The sequence below is a fragment of the Engystomops pustulosus genome, chromosome 4, assembly GCF_040894005.1.
Source record: "Engystomops pustulosus chromosome 4, aEngPut4.maternal, whole genome shotgun sequence".
NCBI lineage: Eukaryota > Metazoa > Chordata > Amphibia > Anura > Leptodactylidae > Engystomops > Engystomops pustulosus.
Genome location: NC_092414.1, coordinates 148,870,916 through 148,894,113, shown reverse-complemented (window position 1 = coordinate 148,894,113; position 23,198 = coordinate 148,870,916). Strand labels below are relative to the sequence as shown.

Genomic DNA, 23,198 nt, shown 5'->3' with positions numbered 1-23,198 from the left:
TCCTTCAGAGACGTGTTAATGCAGATCACTTGGACGTGTCTATGCCGGCCAAGAGAAGATAGAAGAGGGGCCGTCGGAGGGTGAGTATGTAAGTGTATTTTTTATTGACTTGTATATAAGCCAGGATGAGGTTTTTCAGCACATTTTTGTGCTGAAAAACTTTGCTTATACACAAGTATATATGGTACTTTAATTTTAAAAATATTTTAAAAAGCTGATAAAAAATTTTCTTTACATATTACATTTTAGCTATTTTTTTTCTGACTGTAACAAAGTGTTACCCTAAAACAGACATCAGAAATTATAATAGTGTTTGGCACTAATACCATACATTTTGATATATAATACATTTCTGTTCTAGGGTAACTGGGTGTTGTATAGAGTTATGTTAGTGATTAGAAGGAAAAACACATTTTTGGGGTATATATTATTTGTATTTAATTCATTCCATTTTTAAAGTTATACCTCAAAAGGAAGAATGGGGGATTTTAGTGGAACTTTATTTTTGCAATTATCATTAACACTTTAACTGTCCACTGTAAATTGTGTTTGTCACAGGTGATAGCAATGGCATCCCGATGATCATGTGTGCAATCATGTGATTACCGGGATGTTTAGAGAGCAGTGGACCTGCCAGTGCATATTTTATCTACAAAGCACCATGTATGAGAAAAGAGGAAACAGAGGCTATGTAGAGGGTTATAGGGACCCAGATTGCCCACCATTAATCTGCAGTGGGCAGTTTTGAAGAAGTTAAGAGGAAAATTCAATTCAGGCATAGAGCATTTAATAGAGAAGGAGGTGTTGAGCAGATTTGTTAAAAGAGATTTAATTTTACTTGTCATTTTTTCATTTATCCTTGTTCTTTGTAGAATCCAAGGAAGTATCATTCCAATAAGGCTACATTCACACTACAGTATGGGGGACGTATATACAGCTGATATACGTCCCCCATACACTTCTATGGGCTAACGGCACCGTACGGGAGCAGTATGGTGCAGCACATGTGCGGCACCGTACCGCTCCGTAGCCCGGGAAAAGATAGGACAAGCCCTATCTTTTCCCGTATTACGGCGCCGCGGCCATATATCGCTATGGAGAGGGGCGGGGGTGAGCAGCGCTCACCTCCTCCTCTCCCCGCGCTGCCGTGTGCCCGCCATGTGCCCGCCGTGCTGCGGTGCGGCAGGCACACTGCAGTGTGCATGTAGCCTAAAATGTGATCAGTGTATCCACCACCATGGGGCTATTTCATTTCATGAAGGGGATGAAACTGTATCTTTTTCACTGATGGTGAATAAACTAATCACATTTAATTGTGAAATTTGTGAATTATAAGCACCTTGGAGCTGGGTTAGTTTGAAACATGCACCATACGTCTAGACAAATAGCCCTTGTTGTCCTTGATTATGGCTGATTTTCTTTCTTAGTGTGCTGAAAAGTCAAGGAGGTACAGGAGGTCCCCTACTTAAGAAAACTCGACTTACATACAACCCCTAGCTACAAACGGACCTCTGGATATTAGTAATTTATTGTACTTTAGTCCTAGGCTATAATAAACAGCTGTAACAGTTATCACAGGAGTCTGTAATGAAGCTTTAGTGTTAATCCTGATTCTTATGAGAATACAACATTTTTAAAATCCAATTGTCACAGAGACCAAAAAAGTTCTGTCTGGGATTACAATGATAAAATATACAGTTCCGACTTACATACAAACTCAACTTAAGAACAAACCTACAGACCCTATCTTGTATTTCTTGACCACTGCGGTCATTTAAGTATGGAGAGTACTGTACTATCCATTTTACAATACAATAATTGCTGAGAGAATGTTATACCTTTACCGTACATGACTTGACACAAAGCTAACTGTTTTTATTCAAAATTATTATTGTTCCCAGTAATAAAATCCAAAATGGATACAGATATGTTTGTAATATTTATGTTCTGTATCGCTGCAGGGAACCAGTATAGAGCAGCAGGTGACGGAATCCAGTGTTGGGGACAGAAACACCACAGCTGGCTTCAGCACCCAAGGTAGGTAAAATGCTCTTTATGTTGAGACTTTTATAATGAACTAAATTAACAGAATATTGCTCTTACCTCCATATTTTTTTTATTGCTGTGTATTTATCTATATCAACATTAAAGTATACTGTTAATGTTAATTTTAGGCAGAAGCCAAAATTACTATTATGACAAAATGCACATATATATTGTAGCTTATGGTTTACATTATGGTGTTTTAAAAAGAGTCCATCAATCTCAGGGGAATTACTGTGAGGCTATTATAATGTCTAAATAGCTATAATGCATTTTTATCCACTTCTTCAATTTTTTGGGGGACATATAGTGGATAGATAGACATTGTTTGTAACTATTGCTCTAAAGTTTATTTGTACTTTTTTCATACTGAAGTTAACATTATACCGCTATTCTCTTAAATGTAATATATTTTATGGTTAAATATAAAGTATGCATTTACTGTTCAGGGGATATTACCCAGAGTTAATATATACAGTATCTTTATTTATATAGTACATAAAAATAAATTGTATCTGAATGTTATGGTTTTAATGGAACCCTAGGCAGTATGCCTTGTATACAAGAAATAATACAAATAAAAAATGAATGGCTATCTAACCCCATTCAACTCTAAGAAACTGATATTTGTCTCACAGTAGGCAACTAATCTCACTGGAGCATAAGGAAATCATTACTCAGAAAAAAAATGTGTTACTGTAACAGACCCAGGACTAAGTAGCTAGATCTAAACAACTGCTTCCCTGCACCAGCCAAGAAATGGTAGCAGTAGCCTGTTAGACTGTATTCCCTAGCTTTCTAGACCCTGCAAGCCACTTAATTGAAATTCTCTGCAGTGAATAAAACTACCTTATTTTCATAGGACTCTTTATTTCCTTTGTGTACAACAAAGCCTTGTTTACAAAGAAGCCAAGTATATGTTAAGTGAAGGTATCTATTAAATCTACTGCTTTGTGAACATAACACCTGGAGACCCATTCAACCCCAATACTCTTTCCCTGTTACTGGTCAATATAGTCTCTTTCCTCATGTAGAAGCCTCTACTTCAGGCGCTAGCAATCCAGGAAGCTCAACCACTCCCCTCCCATCTCACAGCATACAGTTCAATTGATGCTCTATCCCTCCCTCCCTAAGCCATGGCCTCCTTCCCATATCACAGTAGACAGCTCAGTCTACTATGGTTCATTGCTGCTCTATCCCTCCCTCCCTCAGCCATGACCCCCCCTCCCATATCACAGTTGACAGCTCAGTCTACTATGGTTCATTTCTGCTCTATCCCTCCCTCCCTCCTTCAGCCATGGCCCCCCTCCCATATCACAGTAGACAGATCAGTCGAAAAAAATTCATTCCTGCTACATCTTTCCCACAGTCAGGCCCCCTCTCTTGGCCTTGCCCCCTTCATGTGTAAGAGCTACTCACTGCTCAGTCTCTTGTTCAATGTCTAGCAGTATTAGTAGATAAAAGACAATATCTTCCTTAGTATCTGTATATTAGTATAACTTGGGGAGAGGGCAGAATCTCTCTATTGAGGTACCAGCTATGCAGTGCAAGTGGAGAAGGGAGGGCAAGCAGAGCAGGCTTATACATATGAGATACAGACAGACAGTAGCACAATAGCACTGTGCAGTTTCCACGCGTGAAGGTGGCGGTGAGGGCTAAATAGTCGAAACGTTGCTGCTATAGAATAAATCCACTTGAATTAACTTCTGTCTGGACTCTTGGAGTGTTGTTATTATATATTTTTATTCTAGATAGATAAATGTGATAAACATTATATACAGATAGAAAATAAATAGATAGATCAATAAAATAACACCATAAAACAGCATGAGGAAAAAGTGAAGTGATGATTTATTCCACAAAATGTTTCTGCTGTAAACCAGCCTTTATCAGCTTAACTGTTGAAATGTTGCATTTGGTGGAATAAAGAACCTTTCACTATATGGCAGCGCTGCCTTTTGGTGTTATTTCACCTATTGACACACTACCAACTTAATCTTGCTGACTTTGCTTCTGTTTTTGTATTTTTTCTGTATTTTTTCTAGATAGATAAATAGATACCTAGGGCCAGATGTATCACTTGTTTTTTCAGTTGTTTCTGCGCCTTTTCATATTGTTGCACTGTTTTTGCGCCAGTTTCGCGACTAAACACCACGCTGGCCACGCAGCAAAAATAACCATGCTTTCCTACCAATCCAGGTGTTTTCCTGCACCTAATAATTAGCAACTTCTTCATTTAGGCTCAAAAACACTCCAGCCTGAAGGTGGCATAGACTAAGAAACAACACTGAGCTCTCTCCCCAGCAGCAGAGCTCAGCCAGACACTACAGACACTACCTGCAGCCTCTGTTTACAGTTCATGACCTTATACTTACACATAATCTGCAAAATCAGCAACTCAGAGCAGGGAGAAAAGTGAGTAGGAGTTGCAGGCAGTACAGAGAAGTGTCCCGTGTAGCAGGATGACCACTCTGGTGTCTGAGGAGGATACTGGGCAGAATTACACGGAGTCAGCAGAAGATCAGCACCGGAGGATCCCCTCCAGGAGAAGCCACTGCTGAGGAGATCACCGGGTGCAGCTTGTCACACACCTGGGCTCTGCTGTGAGGGTTATTCACATGTTGTGGTGGGTGAGAAGCTAACATTGCATTTAAAGTAAGGTGATTAATTAGAGGTATATAACTCAATTAATCACAGATGGTTGTAGCTTGTGATTATTCCGGCGCAACAATGTGCCAAAATTAAAGTGCAACAACTACACTTAAGCAGAGAACAGTGATACACAGATAAATAGAAGATGTAAAATAGATAATAGACAGATAGATGGATAGATAGAATGATAGATAGATAGAATTTTTTTTTTTATTTGAATTTTTACTCATTAAAATAATTACAATGCTTATAGCATATTAGTTGTTTACCTTATAGCATATTAGTTTGTGCTGCTTGTGTGTTTTACTGTAGTCTAGTTACACATTTCTGGTAGCACTACTACATTGTGTGTTCATGTAACTCCGTCGTCATCAGAATGAAATGGTAACATTTCATGTGACTTGAAACTAATTTTTCATTAGATCTTCTGGATTATACAAGCTATAGAAAAGAATATTTAAATTATATAAACAGACTGCTTCTTGTACTACAACATGAGAAAGCAGTTGATACAAGAATGCATTGGAGACTATTATGGTATACTGTACCAATGAATCAATGTGAAATTGATTTATACTGTACCACTAGTATAGACATCAATATAGATTTATGTTCATATCTGCTCAAACAGGACCTTATGGAACTTGATAGACTGTTTGGAAAAACTGAGCATTAATAAAGATCAATAAATGTGCAACATCCCAAGTTAAACCAAGCTCTTAAAAATTGTTTGAATCCCAGACAATCCCTTGAAAGCAAACATGTCAACCGGTTTATACTGCAGTATATACGGTAGTAGGGAGAAAAGCTGAGGTCTGTCATAAATAAGTTTATGTGTCTATGAGAAATATAAAAATTAATCTGGACTCAAAGGATTGGTCTCATAGTAAAGGCAGTGAGAATCTCAATCACCCACCCAGACATAGTGGTTGACAGTCTTCTGTACACAGTTGTGATTGAGCTGTCAATCACTGTGTGTGGGTGGAGCAATCATGATTATTACTGTCTCTTCCTCCACTTCATTTAACCAATATATTACATAGATTACATAGCTCATCTTAACTTCATCATAAACCGCTCTCACATCACATAACCTCAATGATGATATTGTTGATATAATCAAACATGTACACCTCTACAGCTGAATGTTATGTTCCTATTTTACATTTTAGTGTCTGTGGACAGCACCTCCATGCTGGTGTCAGAAGTGGCGGACATACCTGCTCACAGCTGCTCATCAGAAGATCTTTGTTCATTAGAGGTTCAGGGTTCGTTGCGTTCTACAGACTTTTCCCCATACAGCACCATCCGTACAGCAGCTACAGGTAGTAGCTGTGCTAGTTTGGAACATAGTCTCCGTTGTGGCCTTCATCTCACCAATTCTCAGTGTTCACCAGATGATGATGCAAGCAGAGCATCAACAGACAGATCTCAATGGCAAGATTGTGACAATTACACTCAGTCCAGGTCCTTAGACTCTTCATCTGAGAATTTCAGCACCCCAGAAAGAGAATCTCAACTATCTACAAAAGAAAGGAAAGTGTCCCAGTCATTAAAACCTATTAAAATGTGTTATGGTGTGTTTAGCCAGCCACCTGGACAATGCCAGCCGTCACCAAGTACATTACCAACAAATCCAACACCTCACTCAGGACCGAAGGAAAAGACAGCTCATCAGCATCATACCAGAAGATATCGGATTGCCAATATAGTCCGATCCACCAGTGACCCGGTTTCCTGCTCATCTAGTACAGAAGGTAAACAGACGCAGCACACCTGTGATTTGGGGCTCAATAGCCCTTTAGTAGTAACATGCATGCAATTGGTATTTTACCTACAGTGTTATCTGAATCTGGTAAGGTTTCTGACTGAAACAATGTAGAAACTAATAACAACTAAGTTACACATTGTTCAGTGTATTTGTACAGAATTTGAGACATCACAGTGTTACTATGGACACAACAACAGTCTTTTTTTAAAAAAAAATAGTAGAAATAATGGTAACCATAACCTGTTAACATGGACCCCCAAATATTTATACTCTCGAACCTCCTCCACTACCTTTAATAGTTACTGCCACTTTTCCTAGACCACCTGATTGTCAATAATCAGCCCCTTGGTTTTGGCTATATTCATTTGGCTCTAATTATAGTTTGGCTATAATTTAATTTAAAATCCTGCATTGGCCATATATAGTGCTTTGTTTAGGCTCTATGCGTTCTACTTAAAACTTCAAAGAAGAGCAAATCTTATGAATTTACTGTAAGATTTTTTATTCTAGTAGTAAATGCTCCTTAGCATTATACTTCTCCATCAAATGTCACTAAATTTCCATTTCATACATATCTAACCTGAATGATTGCCATCAATTTGTGTTGGGGAGTTATAGGGCAAGGCAGAAGGAATGGATAACCCGCTTAGAAGGCAATTACCTTTGATCAATATAGAGCACATAGGAAAATAAAACTCTGGCAAAATATATCAGCAGATATAACAAGCAGTTTGACTTTAGTACCTGAAATGGATTCTGTATTTTATAGCAGGCAGTTACTAGAAGGAAAAGTTTCATGTTTCAGGCAGCCCCAGTAGTTCTGCGGTACAATTGCTAGATTAATTAGGAAAGACATTTGGAAGCTTGAAGTGAATGGAGAATTAAAGGCACTTTTACACACCAGAAAATTACCAGACACGTAATATGGTTTGTATCCCCAACTGAGAAAATGAGGCTGAACTTTAACACACTTACAGAATGATCCGACTACTTTAATGGTTTGCATTTCCAGCTGTGATTTCACAGTATGAGACTATATGACTTTTAGAAAGTCTTGTTTGCAAATAGGTTCTTGTTGACTTGTGTTGGGTAAATTGCTGCCTAAGTAGATCTGGCTGAATCAGTTCAGAGACCTTACAAAACTCTGCAAAATTACTGATTTATGTGTCTTGCTGCAGTTTCTAATACGTTAGGAAATGAGATTACGTTCATTTTCTAGCTGAATGCTGCTAATGGGCAACTGTTTAACATATAATAATAGTATAACACCAAATAAAATACATTGAAACAGGAACTTCGCAGCCTAGACTTTTTCTACTTGCTTCCTAATTGTTTATTTTTCTATTTATTATAGTTATATATTGGATCAAAATAGTATTATTTTATTAATTTAGTTTTAACTTTACCAATTAACTTTAACTTTACAAATACTTATAAATACTAATATGTAATTTATTATACTGGCCCCTTACATTTAGTGACATCCTAGTTTATCTTTCTCACTGGTCAGCTTTGCTATAAAGACAGAAGGGGGGATTTAATAAAAGTGATATTGCACTGTTGGGATTCCAGTAACAAGGGTCCACCAAGACTAAAATTACCTAACCTACGTAACGGATTTCCATTTTCATTGCCAAAATGCAGCCATGAAAAAGGAAGCATAAAAATGTGGTCATAAAAAGTTCTTAAAATTGGATAAATATAGCCTCGGCCAACACACAACAGATTCAACTGTGTCATTAGTTATTTACCAGAAATTAATTCAAGATGAAAAAACCAAGTACCTCCCATCAATCAATAGAACCACCTTTAGTGGCTATAATTTGAAGTATTTGATTATTAATTTAATAAGTATTTAGTATCAATCTCTCAGATTATTCTGGAAGAATTGTGACCCACTTTTCATTGTTCTTTCTGTGGATGATCTACTCAAATAGTCACCCATACAAATGTATCCACGTAGACCACATATTGTAGTATAGTTACTACAGTGGTAAGATGCAGCTAGTTCTCCCATCCTCATTCCTGATCCTCCCTTTTAAAGTAATCTGAATTGTCCTCCACATAAATACAATAGAGCTTTTAGCTTTGCCTTGTGGAGAGGAGTCGTGTGAAAGGGTTCCCTTACCCCAAATATAACTAGGGCCCCGAAATGCCAAATATGCTTTTGTGTCCAGTTTATTGCCCCGGTTTTGGCAAAGCTTTTGCCTTTTATAGGCATTTGCATTACATTATAATTGTTTCTTATAACTTACCTTGCACCCTGACAAAATCCTGGGGTAATCACAGGGGTTGGACTTTTGTTTGGATGCATTTCAACAACATGTGACTTGTCTCTACTACAGGCTGCCTCCACCTTTGTGCTCCTGTACAGCTTCTACTTCCCCCACTGATGTCAGCTCACCAGGCTGTGACTTCTGTGAAAGGAGCAGGAGGGAGGAGCTGTACAGGAGCACAAAGGTGGGGCCAAGCTCTGACGAGTGAGTAACACAGACAAGTCACATGTTGTTTTTTTAAATTAATCCAAACCAAAGCCCAGCCCCTGTGACTACCCCAGGTTTTTGTCAGGGTGCAAGGTAGGTTATAACCCACAATTATATTGTAATACAAATTCTTACAAAAGGCAGAGAGCCATTTTTGCACTGCAGGTGCAATGGGCTTCTGCAACCTGTGTGAAAATAAGGTCCCTGGTGACAGGTTCCTTTTAACATGCTGATGCCTGAGTTGCAGATCTTGGGTTTTCCATTGAGCTGTTGGGACATCCACTCAAGGAAGGAGATCCTGAGATTTGTATTACCAAATCTGCACATATCTGAGGTTGTCAGAATTGCAGATACATCCAAAACTGGTTATTGTATGATGACTCCACAAATATTAAAGTATGGTGAGCTACACTGTTTCCATTACTTCTGGATTTATAGAAAACATTGAAGCTTACAGCTATTCATAGTTCTGAGTATACACTGTAAAGATGGTCACTTTCCACATATTACAAACTGCTATGAATCATAAATATTCATGAAAACATGTGAATAGATTGTATACGTTAACAGCCACGTCAACTGCTGTGAATCCCTGTTGAATGTTGCAGAGAGTCTATGTATAGACATCTTTTCATTGCCTTTAGTCCAGGTGGAAGTGAGACTTGTAGCATGCTAGAGGGCAAGTCATGTCAATGTTGCCATCAATTTTCTTAACCTCCACTGAGCTCTTTCAAAACACAAATAGCTGCCAATATAGTTGTCTAACAAAACACAACCCAACCCAACCACTGTAGCACATCAATCATAAACTTTTTTCCATTTCCATGCAGATATGAAATGTTGACTTCCAATAAATACTGTAATAGAATAGACAATCAGAAGAGTTCATTAAATCCCCACAGTCTGATTTTGGAATAAGTAATGTTAAATTGTTTAACATCAAAAAATTATTTAATTCTTCCCGGAAAATTACAGATTAGTCATTAAATATATTTATTGGAGAGATTGGACCCTCTGTGCCACATAGCTGATTTGGCTTGCTCCTAGGGCATGGTTAATTGTTCCCCTGTTTTCACCCTTTAACCACCAAATATGGGGTCCACTGCAAGGAGCCACTAGATTCCTACATTATATGAAGTTTCATTTGTATGGCAGCTGACAGGTCTAGAGAAATCACTTTACGGCACTTAAAAGAAAAAATACATCTTTGTAATATTGGCAGAACAGGCTCAGTGATGGACATGCAGGTAGCAGTCAGAACATAAGGTAAACCAACTGTGTCTAAAACCACCTGTGTGATAAGTTAGGAAATTCTGCAATGGCGCGTGGTTTTGACACAATAATGATATTATTGATATTATTTAAGATAGTGCCTCACCAGGGCCGATTCTAATTTGTCCTGCCTATGGTGAAAATAGAAATAATAATATACAGCCCCCCCATTATTATATTATATATAGCCCCACTTATATTATACACAACCCCTTATTATATAATATAGACACACCTCTTTATTATATAATATCCACTGCCCCCTTATTGTATAATATACATGTAAGGAGGGTGGTAAGAGGTTGCAGGATGACAGACGGGACAGTGAGCCCTAAGCTGAGCCCGCAAGCTGTCACCTACCTACTTACAGGCACCACCCTAAGTGTTGGACAGTAACTAGGAGTAATTTCCTTCCTAGATGACAGTCAGATGAAACAAGATTGACAAACAGCAAAGAAAAAATTACGATCAGTCTGGGTCAGAACAAGATATCAGGTACATTACAGAATCTGAGACAATAGGGATAGTCGAGGGTAGAAAAGCTGAAATCAAAACTAGAATAATCAACAGTTCACACTTGGGAGACACCAACAAACATCAATTATAAGCTATTATTAGCTGCAATCAGGAGGATGATGCCAGCACAGATATTACAATACAATCACCCTTATTATATTATATACAGCCTCTCCTTATATTATATTTAGCTTCCCTTATACTATATGCAGCTCACTTATTATATTATATACAGCCCTCTGATATATATACAGCCCCCTTATTATAATAAACAGCCCCCTTATATAATATAACCCCCCTTATTATATCATATACAGCTCTCCTTACATAATATACAGCCCCCTTATTATATCACATACAGCCCTCCTTATATAATATACAGTTCCCTTATTATATCATATACAGCCCTCCTTATATAATATACAGCCCCCTTTTTTATAATATGCAGCCTCTAGTGATGGAGTAATTTGCCCATTTCAAAAAATAATAAAGCAGCTACTTACCTCGACTGCAGTCACATTCCCACCCTGCCGTTCACGCCCTCTTCATCTTCCCGACTCTTCTGCTGCATTCTGCTTGATGTTGGGATGAGTGCTCGAAGCAACAGAGCGACACAGACAAAAGGATCTGTGCCGCTCTGCACATTTGTGTCTATACCTTAAAGATACAGGCACAAATTATTTTCTTTTACTTTATTATAGTCCCATATTTTACTGCACCCTCCCTTAAGGCTTAGACATCTGCCGTCCGGGGCAAGATTCTCATCTAACCTGATGGCAGATGCAGCCCTGTGCCTTCCATGGGCTAGGAACACCTAACTGGAACATGTGGAGGCTGGAAACAGAATATGTTGTATGAAATTGTCTAAGCCTCATGCATCATCTTGTAATTGAAGTCTTGTAGTGCAAGACAACTAAATGACGACACAGTTTTATCTTTCTGTTCCTAAAGGGGTTTTATAATATCAAAATCGAAAAAAAGGTACTCACCTTTAAATATCTGAACCTTATCCTTATGGGTCTTATATCACATAAATATCATTTGCAAAGAAATGTGTAAAATATATTTTACCAGAGACAGCAAAAGCCCCACATATTCATAGCATAGTTTAAAGCTATAAAGAACTAGACTTCACTCAATTCTAGCGATGCCACAAGGAAGGGTAAAAGCTCCTGTTTTTATGATGTGCTGGTCCTTTCTGTTAATAACATTTTCATGGTTTTACTGTGTTTTTTGTTGTTTAGAATCCACTAGTGTAATGGAGGCAAGTGGCAGAATAATGCACTCCTGATTCTGGAACAAACAGCATCAGTATGGCTTTATCCGCTCTGTACATCATAATGCTTCTCATGTAATAGCTAGTAATCACTAACCCCATAGAAAAACATTGTAGCGGACTTTATATAACAGTCCAGACCAACAGTTCATACATTTCCCAGGATTATTTTCTTCTTACTCGATGTTCCATTTAAGGTCATGCATATTAGAAAGAAACAGTTTGATAATATAAAGGGAACTTGCCATTGTCTATGGGAAATAAGGCCCACAAAACACCATTAACCTGTTATCTAGGTATATACAGGTAAATTCTGGAAGATTCAGAATTTATAACATTTGAGCAATCACTTGTAAGGAGTTAGGATGGTAGAAGAGAACCTCTCCTGACTTAAATAATACAATAGTTATCTCCAACAGCATTCACTATGCACCTGACCTATAGGATATTACTTATGCCAAGATGGGGAAATCCCAGTATAATATTTCTCATTTGTATACATAATTTTAAGTCTTTACCGGCCATTATATGCCGATAAATGATACAAGGCAGAGGATAATAAACTTCAGACTTTTTTCCAAATGATGAAGGTCTGTCATCTATCATTGTTAGGGTTGGGTAACACAGAAGACAGGGGATAGTGTGTCCTGAGTTTGTCCCGACCTCTCTCCCTTCCTATAGCCCTCCTGTGGACTCCTTGAAGTCTCGGAATACACTAGTTAAGTGCGGGAAGGGAGCAACACGAACAGACTGACAAACATAAGACACAAAAGAGTAGTAAACTAGCCAAAGTCACAGCGAGAGGGTACGTCAAGAGCAAAATCAGTAAGCAAAAGGGTCAACGTCAAAAACTAGCCGAGATCACAACAATTCAGAACACAGAGCAAGTCAAACCTATAGCAAGGAGCAAGCGATGAAGGGATCTCAAACACTGGCACAGGTGACTAGTGAAGCTGCAATTTATGCAGCCAGGACCCCATCTCCAGACCCTGAGCTGGACAATTTCTGGGACTTAACCCAGTGCAGAATAACCAAGCACAATCTCAAGCACCATGCAGAGGTACCACAACTCCCAGCAGTCCAGAAAACAACACCTAAACAGCGCGAGGCCTTAGCAGCCGCTGCCCGGGGCGCTCGCCAGAGACCGCTGGTAGTGGACGAGAGGTGGAGTTTGCTGCAAACCTGACAATCATCTATAGCAATTTCACTAGACACTACACAAAATAATTATTTTAATTAGGACTGACCACTGCTGACTGATGTTAACTATTTAATACATCTTTATGAGCTCAGATATTACCTTGTACCGTATACACCCATGAGTAAAAACAACATTGTTTTTACAACACTTTATATGTTTTGACACTAGCCTTGTCTGTTTTGCAGCAATCTGACATTTTTAAACAAAATGTATTTTTTATGTATATGCAATTTAGCTTTTTGCTGTATAAAAGGTGTCAGTTTGCCTGTTGGTGAATCCCCCAATTTTGTCTTGCACATTCTACATATTCTTTCTTTAAGGGATGGTTCTGGATTGTGCTGCACAATACATCAGGGATGGTTTGCACTTGGTACACTGAGAAGCTAATTTGCAAATGTATAAAAATGACCTCTTTTTGTAAAATGTGAGATTGCAGGGAAACAAGAAAGGTGTATCTGGAAAGCTAAAATAGTTTCCTACACAATTAATGGTTTACTGGTTTGGTGACTTGGTAATTAGTAGATTCCCTTCATGCTCTATACTAAGTAATAACTGGACCTCCCAAGAATAAATATATTAGAGTATAAAAATGTACCTGTGAGTGAGGAGGTTGGTACCAATGGATTCATGTATGAGCTCACCGATCAATTGTAATTTAGTGAACTAAAATATTTAGTAAACATTAGGAAAACATACAAAAAAAAAAGTTTTGTAAACTTTGATGATATAAAACTTGATATTCACAACTGGGTTATCATCTATGTTGGAGTAAACCAGAAGAAAATTTAATAAGGTCCCTTTAGTGTTCATTATAAATATACAATCAAAACAAACGCAAGAAATGCTGTCAACTGAATGTCTCATTGAAGAGCCTTTAATATACTTCTTCTAGCAGGACTCCTTGAGAATTACTGGGTGTACAGCATTATGATTATTTTACTGAAGTTTGTTGCCTGTGTCTGTTGTGATGGGCATCACATAAGGAAAACACAAGTACAAACCATATACAAAAGAAAAAAAGAGAACAATGGGTCAACACCACTAGTCTTGGGAACTGGCAAGATATAGAAATAACACATATCTAGTAATATTTCAAATGTTTTCATGTATCATGTATCACTTTCTTTACATTTTAAGGCTAGTGAGCACAGCCTATCATTTTTTTAATTAACAAACTATATACAGCTACAGAAAATACAGGAATAATCTATAACTATTACATCCCATGTCTATAGATGACCTGTCATTAGTTTGTTATTTTGATCCTTTTTCTTCTCCATAAATGCTTCTTCCAGCTATGCTATCTCTGTGGAGTTTGTTACAAAAGGCATAATTTTTTTCACTTTGCCATCACACTTTAACAGTGTCTTCCAGATGCTAACCCCCATACAGTGCCCCTAACTGTAACCATGCTACACAGATCCCACACATTTTCCATGATGAAAGGTTCTAATAGCCTAATGTCATAGTATCATAGTATATAAGGCTGGAAAAAGACGCAAGTCCATCAAGTCCAACCTTTAGGAATTAAATAAATGTTTTATCCCCATAACCTCTGATATTTTTTCTCTCCAGAAAGGCATCCAGGCCTCTCTTGAACATGTACATAGAGTCCGCCATAACAACCTCCTGCGACAGAGAGTTCCATAGTCTCACTGCTCTTACAGTAAAGAACCTTTGTCTATGTTGATGGTAAAATCGCCTCTCCTCTAGGCGTAGAGGACGCCCCCTTGTCCTGGTCACAGGCCGAGGTATAAAAAGATCTTTGGAGAGATCCTTGTACTGTCCGTTCAGGTATTTGTACATTGTAATGAGGTCTCCGCTCTCCTCTGCACCCATTCCAGCTCTACTATATCCTTTTTATACACTGGTGCCCAAAACTGTACACAATATTCCATGTGTGGTCTGCCCAGGGATTTGTATAAGGGCAAAACTATGTCTTTATCATGAGAACCTATTCCTCTCTTGATACATCCCATGTCTTTAATATTAATAATTTAACTTCTTTCTAATTGTTTCTTCTACATACCCAGGCTCCCTGCCAGCAGCGTATGGTGAGTCCCTGGGGCAGGGTGTTAGCAGGTCAATTGGCACAAGTTGTTTTCTCAATGACTACTCCTTTCCTATGCAATCACCCCCTCCTTCCCTCTGCCCCTCCCCTGCTCCTTCATCTTACGTCAGCGCACTACAAAAAACAATTATTGTGCAGTGAGCTCTCTACATCTGTCATGCTCAATGTTCATTGTGCATGACAGAAAGAGAGAGCTCATCATGCAAGCTCAAAAGCAATGTTATTGTTTCTATTTTTCAATATACTTTCTGGATCAATTCCTCACCATTTTCTAGATCTCAGCTTGCTGTCATTCAATAGGAAGCTTCTATGTTAACTTGCCATGGACAGAAATCTGTCCATGATCACACAGGTGCACGGCTCATTATATCATAGAGAGTAATCAGACCTGTGTGATATAACGAGCCGTGCACCTGTTCACTGGAAATAAACAATAAAGCTATCTATAAAATGACAGCAAGCAGAGATCTAGAAAATCATGAAGAATTGATGCAGAAGATACCGTATATACTCGAATATAAGCTGACCCGAGTATGAGCCAGAAAAACTGGAAAACCTATTGACTCGAGTATAAGCCGAGGGTGGGAAATGCATTGGTCACAGCCCCCCCAGTATATAGCTAGCCAGCCCTCTGGAGTATATAGCCAGCCAGCCCCCTGGAGTATATCGCCAGCCAGCCCCCTGGAGTATATAGCCAGCCAGCCCCTTGGAGTATATAGCCAGCCCCGTGGAGTATATAGCCAGCCAGCCCCATCAAGTATATAGCCTGCCAGCTCCCTGGAGTATATAGACTGCCTGCCCCCTCCAGTATATAGACTGCCTGCCTGCCCTCTCAAGTATATAGCTTGCCATCCCCTCCTGGTCCGTCGCAGGCACCATGACGTCAGCAAGCTGACATCATAGTGTGTGCCAATGCGGCTGACGTCACGAAGACTGTGACGGACCAGGACCCGATGTTGGAGATGCGATGGATGCTGGGGAGCGGCAGAAGGTTCACTTTTTGTTTTTTCCTTGACTCGAGTATAAGCCGAGTTAGGGGTTTTCAGCACATTTTTGTGCTGAAAAACTAGGCTTATATTCAAGTATATATGATATATTGAAAAATGTTATAACTTTTCATTATTCAAACAATAAAATTTAAGTGCCCCTGAAATCAATAATACAATAATAAATATAGTACAATTCTATTAATAAAATACTACGATGCAGCCAGATCTTAATAATACCATGTATTGTGATTACCGTAAAGCCCCATCATTGTCATGTGAAAAGAGTGGCCCATGGTAAACATGTGGCTCATCAATCATCTCTGACAGGCTTGTTACAGGTTCTCTTTATAAAACAATGATCTTTCCATGTATTCACGTTTCTCTTGTCCCAATAGTATATAACAATCAGTATCATATTTTTACAACGTCACATTTAGATTTATAATAAATGTAGATAACACATCTTCTTCTTGCTTCAATAAAGCCCAGATTTGACATTGTTATTCCAAGAATTTAGAAGAGCAGTGGGTCTGAATGCATTTCAGGGATTATTTGGCTCATATTGACATTTGTCCTCCTATTTTATGTAATAATTTGATTAGTGCCGTCGTGGACGTTTCACAGTCACTGAGGAGATTTCCATTAGTGAGGACATAGAATCCCTATTGCACAGGAGATTCCTTTGTTGCTTGTCTTTTCGCCACAATCGGTCACACTAAAAGCTTGACAGATCACCCAATTGGATTTTCAGAGCTTTAAAATAGAGTCTCAGGAATAGAGCAGGACAGAAGCATTTATCATTCTGGAGTCTCACATGATGTATGCCCTGTGAAACTGCTCAGCCATTTACCTTTTCCCTTCCAAAAATATCTACAGTGTACAGTATTTATTCATCTCACATCGGATAGAAATCAAAAAATTTCATCACAACCCGTAGGACACAGTATTTCTTCCCAAAGATGTTCACATATAATAATAACGAACCTTTCCATGATCATTTAATATGTGGAAGTGTGAGAGAGTAGTAATATGGCATTTCTATATAACACAGCTGCCGGAAGGGATGTCACACAGGAGACAGCAGCAATTGTTCTTCAGCTCCTCTTATTCTTATAGATTATGTCCAACGCTGGGGAGTTGTCAGGGCGTCCAGCAGATGATCAAGTCATGATGAGCGAAGGTTCCTATGGCTGTTGCGAGGGGAGATAAAGTCATGTTTTTTTATGCTGAGATATATATATGTGTGATATATATATATATATATATATATATATATATATATATACTCACCGACCACTTTATTAGGTACACCATGCTAGTAACGGGTTGGACCCCCTTTTGCCTTCAGAACTGCCTCAAATCTTCGTGGCATAGATTCAACAAGGTGCTGGAAGCATTCCTCAGAGATTTTGGTCCATATTGACATGATGGCATCACACAGTTGCCGCAGATTTGTCGGCTGCACATCCATGATGCGAATCTCCCATTCCACCACATCCCAAAGATGCTCTATTGGATTGAGATCTGGTGACTGTGGAGGCCATTTGAGTACAGTGAACTCATTGTCATGTTCAAGAAACCAGTCTGAGATGATTCCAGCTTTATGACATGGCGCATTCTCCTGCTGAAAGTAGCCATCAGATGTTGGGTACATTGTGGTCATAAAGGGATGGACATGGTCAGCAACAATACTCAGGTAGGCTGTGGCGTTGCAACGATGCTCAATTGGTACCAAGGGGCCCAAAGAGTGCCAAGAAAATATTCACACACCATGACACCACCACCACCAGCCTGAACCAGCCTCAGTTTCCTGTTCTTAGCTGAAAGGAGTGGCATCCGGTGTGGTCTTCTGCTGCTGTAGCCCATCTGCCTCAAAGTTCAGCGTACTGTGCGTTCAGAGATGCTCTTCTGCTTACCTTGGTTGTAACGGGTGGCAATTTGAGTCACTGTTGCATTTCTATCAGCTCGAACCAGTCTGCCCATTCTCCTCTGACCTCTGGCATCAACAAGGCATTTCCGCCCACAGAACTGCCGCTCACTGGATGTTTTTTCTTTTTCGGACCATTCTCTGTAAACCCTAGAGATGGTTGTGCGTGAAAATCCCAGTAGATCCGCGGTTTCTTAAATACTCAGACCAGCCCTTCTAGCACCAACAACCATGCCACGTTCAAAGGCACTCAAATCACCTTTCTTCCCCATACTGATGCTCGGTTTGAACTGCAGGAGATTGTCTTGACCATGTCTACATGCCTAAATGCACTGAGTAGCCGCCATGTGATTGATAGAAATTAAGTGTTAACGAGCAGTTGGACAGGTGTACCTAATAAAGTGGCCGGTGAGTGTATATATACACAGAGCACAGAGTATCTTATGCATTTCTAGTAAATATGACACTAGTTCAAGGTGGCCTTCTTGAAGTTTAGGTGTAATAAAATGGAGGAAGCAGAGCTAGGATCTGTTAAATAGAATTATTAAAGGGGTTGGCTCATGCTTTTTGTAATGGGTGTGTTACTGTTGGGGGCAGGATGTTAGACAATTTATCAATACATACCTATTAAAAGTTCTGCTCTACTTTCTTAATATGTAAAGTGAAGCCTCCTATCTTTTACCTCATCAGTCAGAGATCACATGACCCTCCATTTGCGGCCATTTTACGGGTAGGAATGCCTATTTGTCCATGAACAATTGCCCTGCCAGGACCTCATGATAGTGTTCATGAATATAAGATCAAGGTCCTGGGAAGGAGATTATTCTCGGACAGATAAAGATCACATGACCCTCCATCTGTGGTCATGTTATGACTAATAGGGTAAAAGACAGAAGGCTTCACTATACATTTTAAGAAAGTGGTGCAGAACATTTGGCACTTTTACAGGTTGGAAGAAGAGCATCACAATTGTGGTTCTGTAATACCTAGAGATACAGGCAAAGGCATGGTTGGGAATTTGAGCTCCGGACAAAAATTCAATTCTTGCCTGTTTTTTAACTGCCTGTATCTCCAATTCTGTAGCTCACAAAACAACCCATATGTGAAAAGCTCTTTAATAAAACACAAAACACATTATACTAGGTGCAATGTAGCTAGATAGGGGTGTCTGATGTGACACATCCTATAGGTAAATGATGACCATTTCACATAAAAGAGGGAATTCTAGAAAGAACTTATAATACTCTGCCTCAGGGTGTTGGAGCGGTAAAATTTGGTGACAGGTTCCCTATAAGGAGCTGAGGAATTTTATATACGATTTTATGTGGAAACATTTGTATGCCTTGTAGTTCGGTCTTAAACCTCTGCTCTTTTATTGCTTCGGTTTCTAGTGGGTCACCATTGTCAGAAGGCTAAATCTGTGTGCTAAACTGAGTTTCACAACATATGACCTGTCAGTGAACCCATTAGCCAAAAATGTGTAGATATTTAAATTCAGGAAGGTTTACTATATAAAACTATGCCAGGAATTTATCATATGCCGGCTAATGTGCTGGAGTATGATATGGGCCACAACCTACCTCCCTGTATCCGTGTCCATCGCAGCAGATACATCAAGAGGATATATCCATCGGGCAGCAGCACCACCTGGCAAAGCTACATCAGGTCCTGGCATAGTTTTCTGAAAAAACCTGTGGACAAACACAGGTTTGCAAAAAAAAGTTGCATGGCCACAAATGGTAGCATGGCCACAAATTATAATTTATTATTATTCCGTGCTTCTACCCCACAAACTGTTGTAGAAGTAGTGATAAATCTCCCCCTATATACAGTATCTACCTACTCCTGCCTTGTAACATACAGTAGACTACATATTAATGGTGACTTTTTCTCTGTTTAATGTTAGTTAAGTTATTTATATTAGTAGTAGTTTATCATGAGGAACATTATTGTTTTTTACAAAATCACAAGATTCACTTGAAAATTCAGAATTTGTGTAAATTAGCTGTAAGGAACTTAGTCAAAGTTCAAATAATATAAAAATAGTTGTCAGGTGCAGTGTGGTCCGTTTGAGGCTACTACATGACTTTATTTAGTATGATGTCTAAGACATGGGTTCTGTATAGATCCTTGGCATGTAGATTCTTGCAGATAATTTGCATACATTCCTTGAGATAATGAGAAGATCTGTTTTTAAGACATTTGGGATTGTATTGTAGATTCAACAAAAGAGAAGTCCAAAATATAATCCCCCATTAATTTCAATTATACTTGTATACAATTAATGGCTCCAAATCAGAAAGACAGCCACACCATAAAATACAATATCACTGGGAATATAGCCAAAAATTATTATGCACTCCTATCATTAAGCATCATTATCCGTCTCACACTCCTCCCTGAGACAAGAGCTAACAGTTACTGATCACTGGTATTATATGCATTTGATGGCTAAAATTGCAAGCGGATGAGAACCCGAGCTTTGGATGAAAGAGAACAACTGACAAAACACAGCTGGCGTGTGCATTTGGCCCTTCATAATACATCTACAACTAATGATATATGATCACAGTTAGAGTATTAGCATCCTTGTAATAGACGAGTCCCATCTTCACTTCTTGTAATCTATGTCCTCTCTTTGCACTAATTTTGCATCTGTGGCAGCCGTTCTCTTCCAATTTTCTCTTGCAGGATGTATTGTCTGTTCCGTCCAGACGTCCCCTTATATTGTAGAATACAGCTGTAGGATTTTGGTGATTCAATTTGTTAGGCTTCTGCAATACATCCAATGCTGGCAATTTGGAGATAGGAAGAGTGTCAATACTTTGGAAAGATTTGCTAGCACACCGTATCATAAATCTCTTTGGCTGCCTTTGTTTGTGTTAAAATGCAACCGTATCTCAAAGATGATTTAAGATCCGCTCTGTCTGTGCATTTATAAAGGACGGTTGTATTGCAAATGGAGCACATACATCAATGCAATGGCTCGGCGTACCCTGAACCAAATTGAGAGAGACAGAAAGTGTTTCAGTGATTCTTCCCTCTCGAAGGGGATTTGCGGTGGAGAGCTTCTTAAATCAATAGCAATTACATTAATTACTACTGGGGGAATCAATTACACATTTGCCAAGGCAAATAGTTTTCTTAAATATAATGAAAAACACAGCAGGTGAAGGTTTTCTGTAGAGGGCAAGATTGTGGTGGATCACAGCTGGTTGGAAGAAGTTACCGATTCTCCTACAAAAAGGTTCCTATTATTATTACAATTGTTGTTTTAAATGTTATTATTTATTATATTATTAGTATTTGAAAAAATAAACCAACCAAACAAACATCTCAGTTTGTTCTTTTTCAATGCTTTGTCCCAGAAAGGGATTTCTAATAATGAATGGATATATAGGGGGCATTCTTTTTGACCTTCACGTTTGATCCGTCACTTCTAACATTGGGATGTTTTTATTGCTTTTTTTGCTCTCTATGGTCTGGTTTCATATCAATTAGGACTGTACCAGCTGACTTCTCAGCGGTACAACCAGTAGTTCATAATCCAGTACTGCCATCAGTGTACAGCAGGAGACCCAAAGGTCATTCACTTTCTCTCAGTGTGAAATAAAAAGAAGTGGAATGAAGAAACAATATAGTACAATACACTTCCCATTCACTGTATACCTGTAAACTGTTAGCACAAAAAGAAATCATTTTGGATCATTCCAAAATACAGGGAAGTGTCACATAAGACAGTGTTATGTAAGTGCACATAGTACATTATAGTAAGATATTTGTGAGTGTTGAATTACATTGTAATACCTTTAGGTTCAGTTCTCACGTTCCTTCGGTAAATTGAGCCCCTCCTTCTGTTTTCAAATAGCGTATAAAATCGTGTAGCATCCCACATCCTTTTTACGCTTTTAAAGCAACCATCTGTACATTGAAGTTAATGGGGGACAGAATGTAAATGGAAGACTTTAATAATAATAAGACTTTCCATTCACCTAACGTTCCTAGTATCCCTTATGCTCTCCCAAAACGTAGAGTTTAATGGAAACCTCCAATACATGTGTGAACTGCACCTAACTTTGTGGTGCTTTTATTGAAGTACAAGGTTTGCATTTATTCTTCTTCTTTTTTGAATGTTAAACCAAAGTGTATGAGACAGTAGCGCTGTATGAATTGCTTTACTGAGAAGACATTTGAAGCTCCCCTTAAAGGACATCGACCACCAGGATGAAGGATTGTAAACCAAGCATATCGAGATGCTGTAGCGTGACCCCTCTAGCCGGATCTTCTCTTGATTTTTCAAAAAAAAGGCAAATTATGCAAATGAGCTATAGGCTCTGTGCTCCCATAGGTGTTAATGGAACCTGGGTATAGGAAGCTTAAAGAATTTCCCTAATTAAATATATATTTTGATTTGCCATGGGATAGATTGTGGTAGAAATTCTGCCTGCTATAAAACTGTATCTAAAAAGATTTCTTCTGCAAACCATATATTCTACCACTTTGACATGGCAATCTACTTAAGACCTAGTTTACAGATGGATTTACAATATAACAGAAACTACAGAATAAAAAAGTCAAGGTTACTGGAAACAAAACACATTTCTTTTCAGAAATTGACTTTTAACACAGGTGACCCTTAAAAAAAAGCTTTCTGAAATAGTATGCCTTACATACAACCCCAGCTGTGGGCACAGATGGCACCGTTAATTCGACATAATAATGTTATTGTACTAGGATACTTTGAGTATACATACTAATAATTAAAAAACTTTAATAGAATGGGAACATATATAAAGAGTTGCAATTGAAGCAAAATTGGCGCAGCACATAGTTTTAAATGAAAACAGAATTTTTATAGTATATAATTGATTTTGAAATGATTCTTGTCATCATTCACTTTGCATTATTCTGCATAAATGCTTCTCTACACACTGGTTGGCAGGAATTGTATTGGGAGTCTCACTGGGAACAGCATCTAGAACAGCTTCTACTGGCTT

At 38.6% G+C, this 23,198-nt stretch overlaps 1 protein-coding gene across 1 annotated transcript in view; it reads left to right on the top strand.

Moving 5' to 3' along the window:
* Nucleotides 1–23,198, top strand: part of ENTREP2 (endosomal transmembrane epsin interactor 2) — a 444,140-nt gene that overhangs the window by 414,496 nt on the left and 6,446 nt on the right. Inside the window, exons 8-9 of the mRNA XM_072148041.1 lie at nt 1,962–2,037; nt 5,868–6,452. Coding sequence (XP_072004142.1) covers nt 1,962–2,037; nt 5,868–6,452 — 661 coding nt within the window. The remainder of the gene's footprint in view (nt 1–1,961; nt 2,038–5,867; nt 6,453–23,198) is intronic.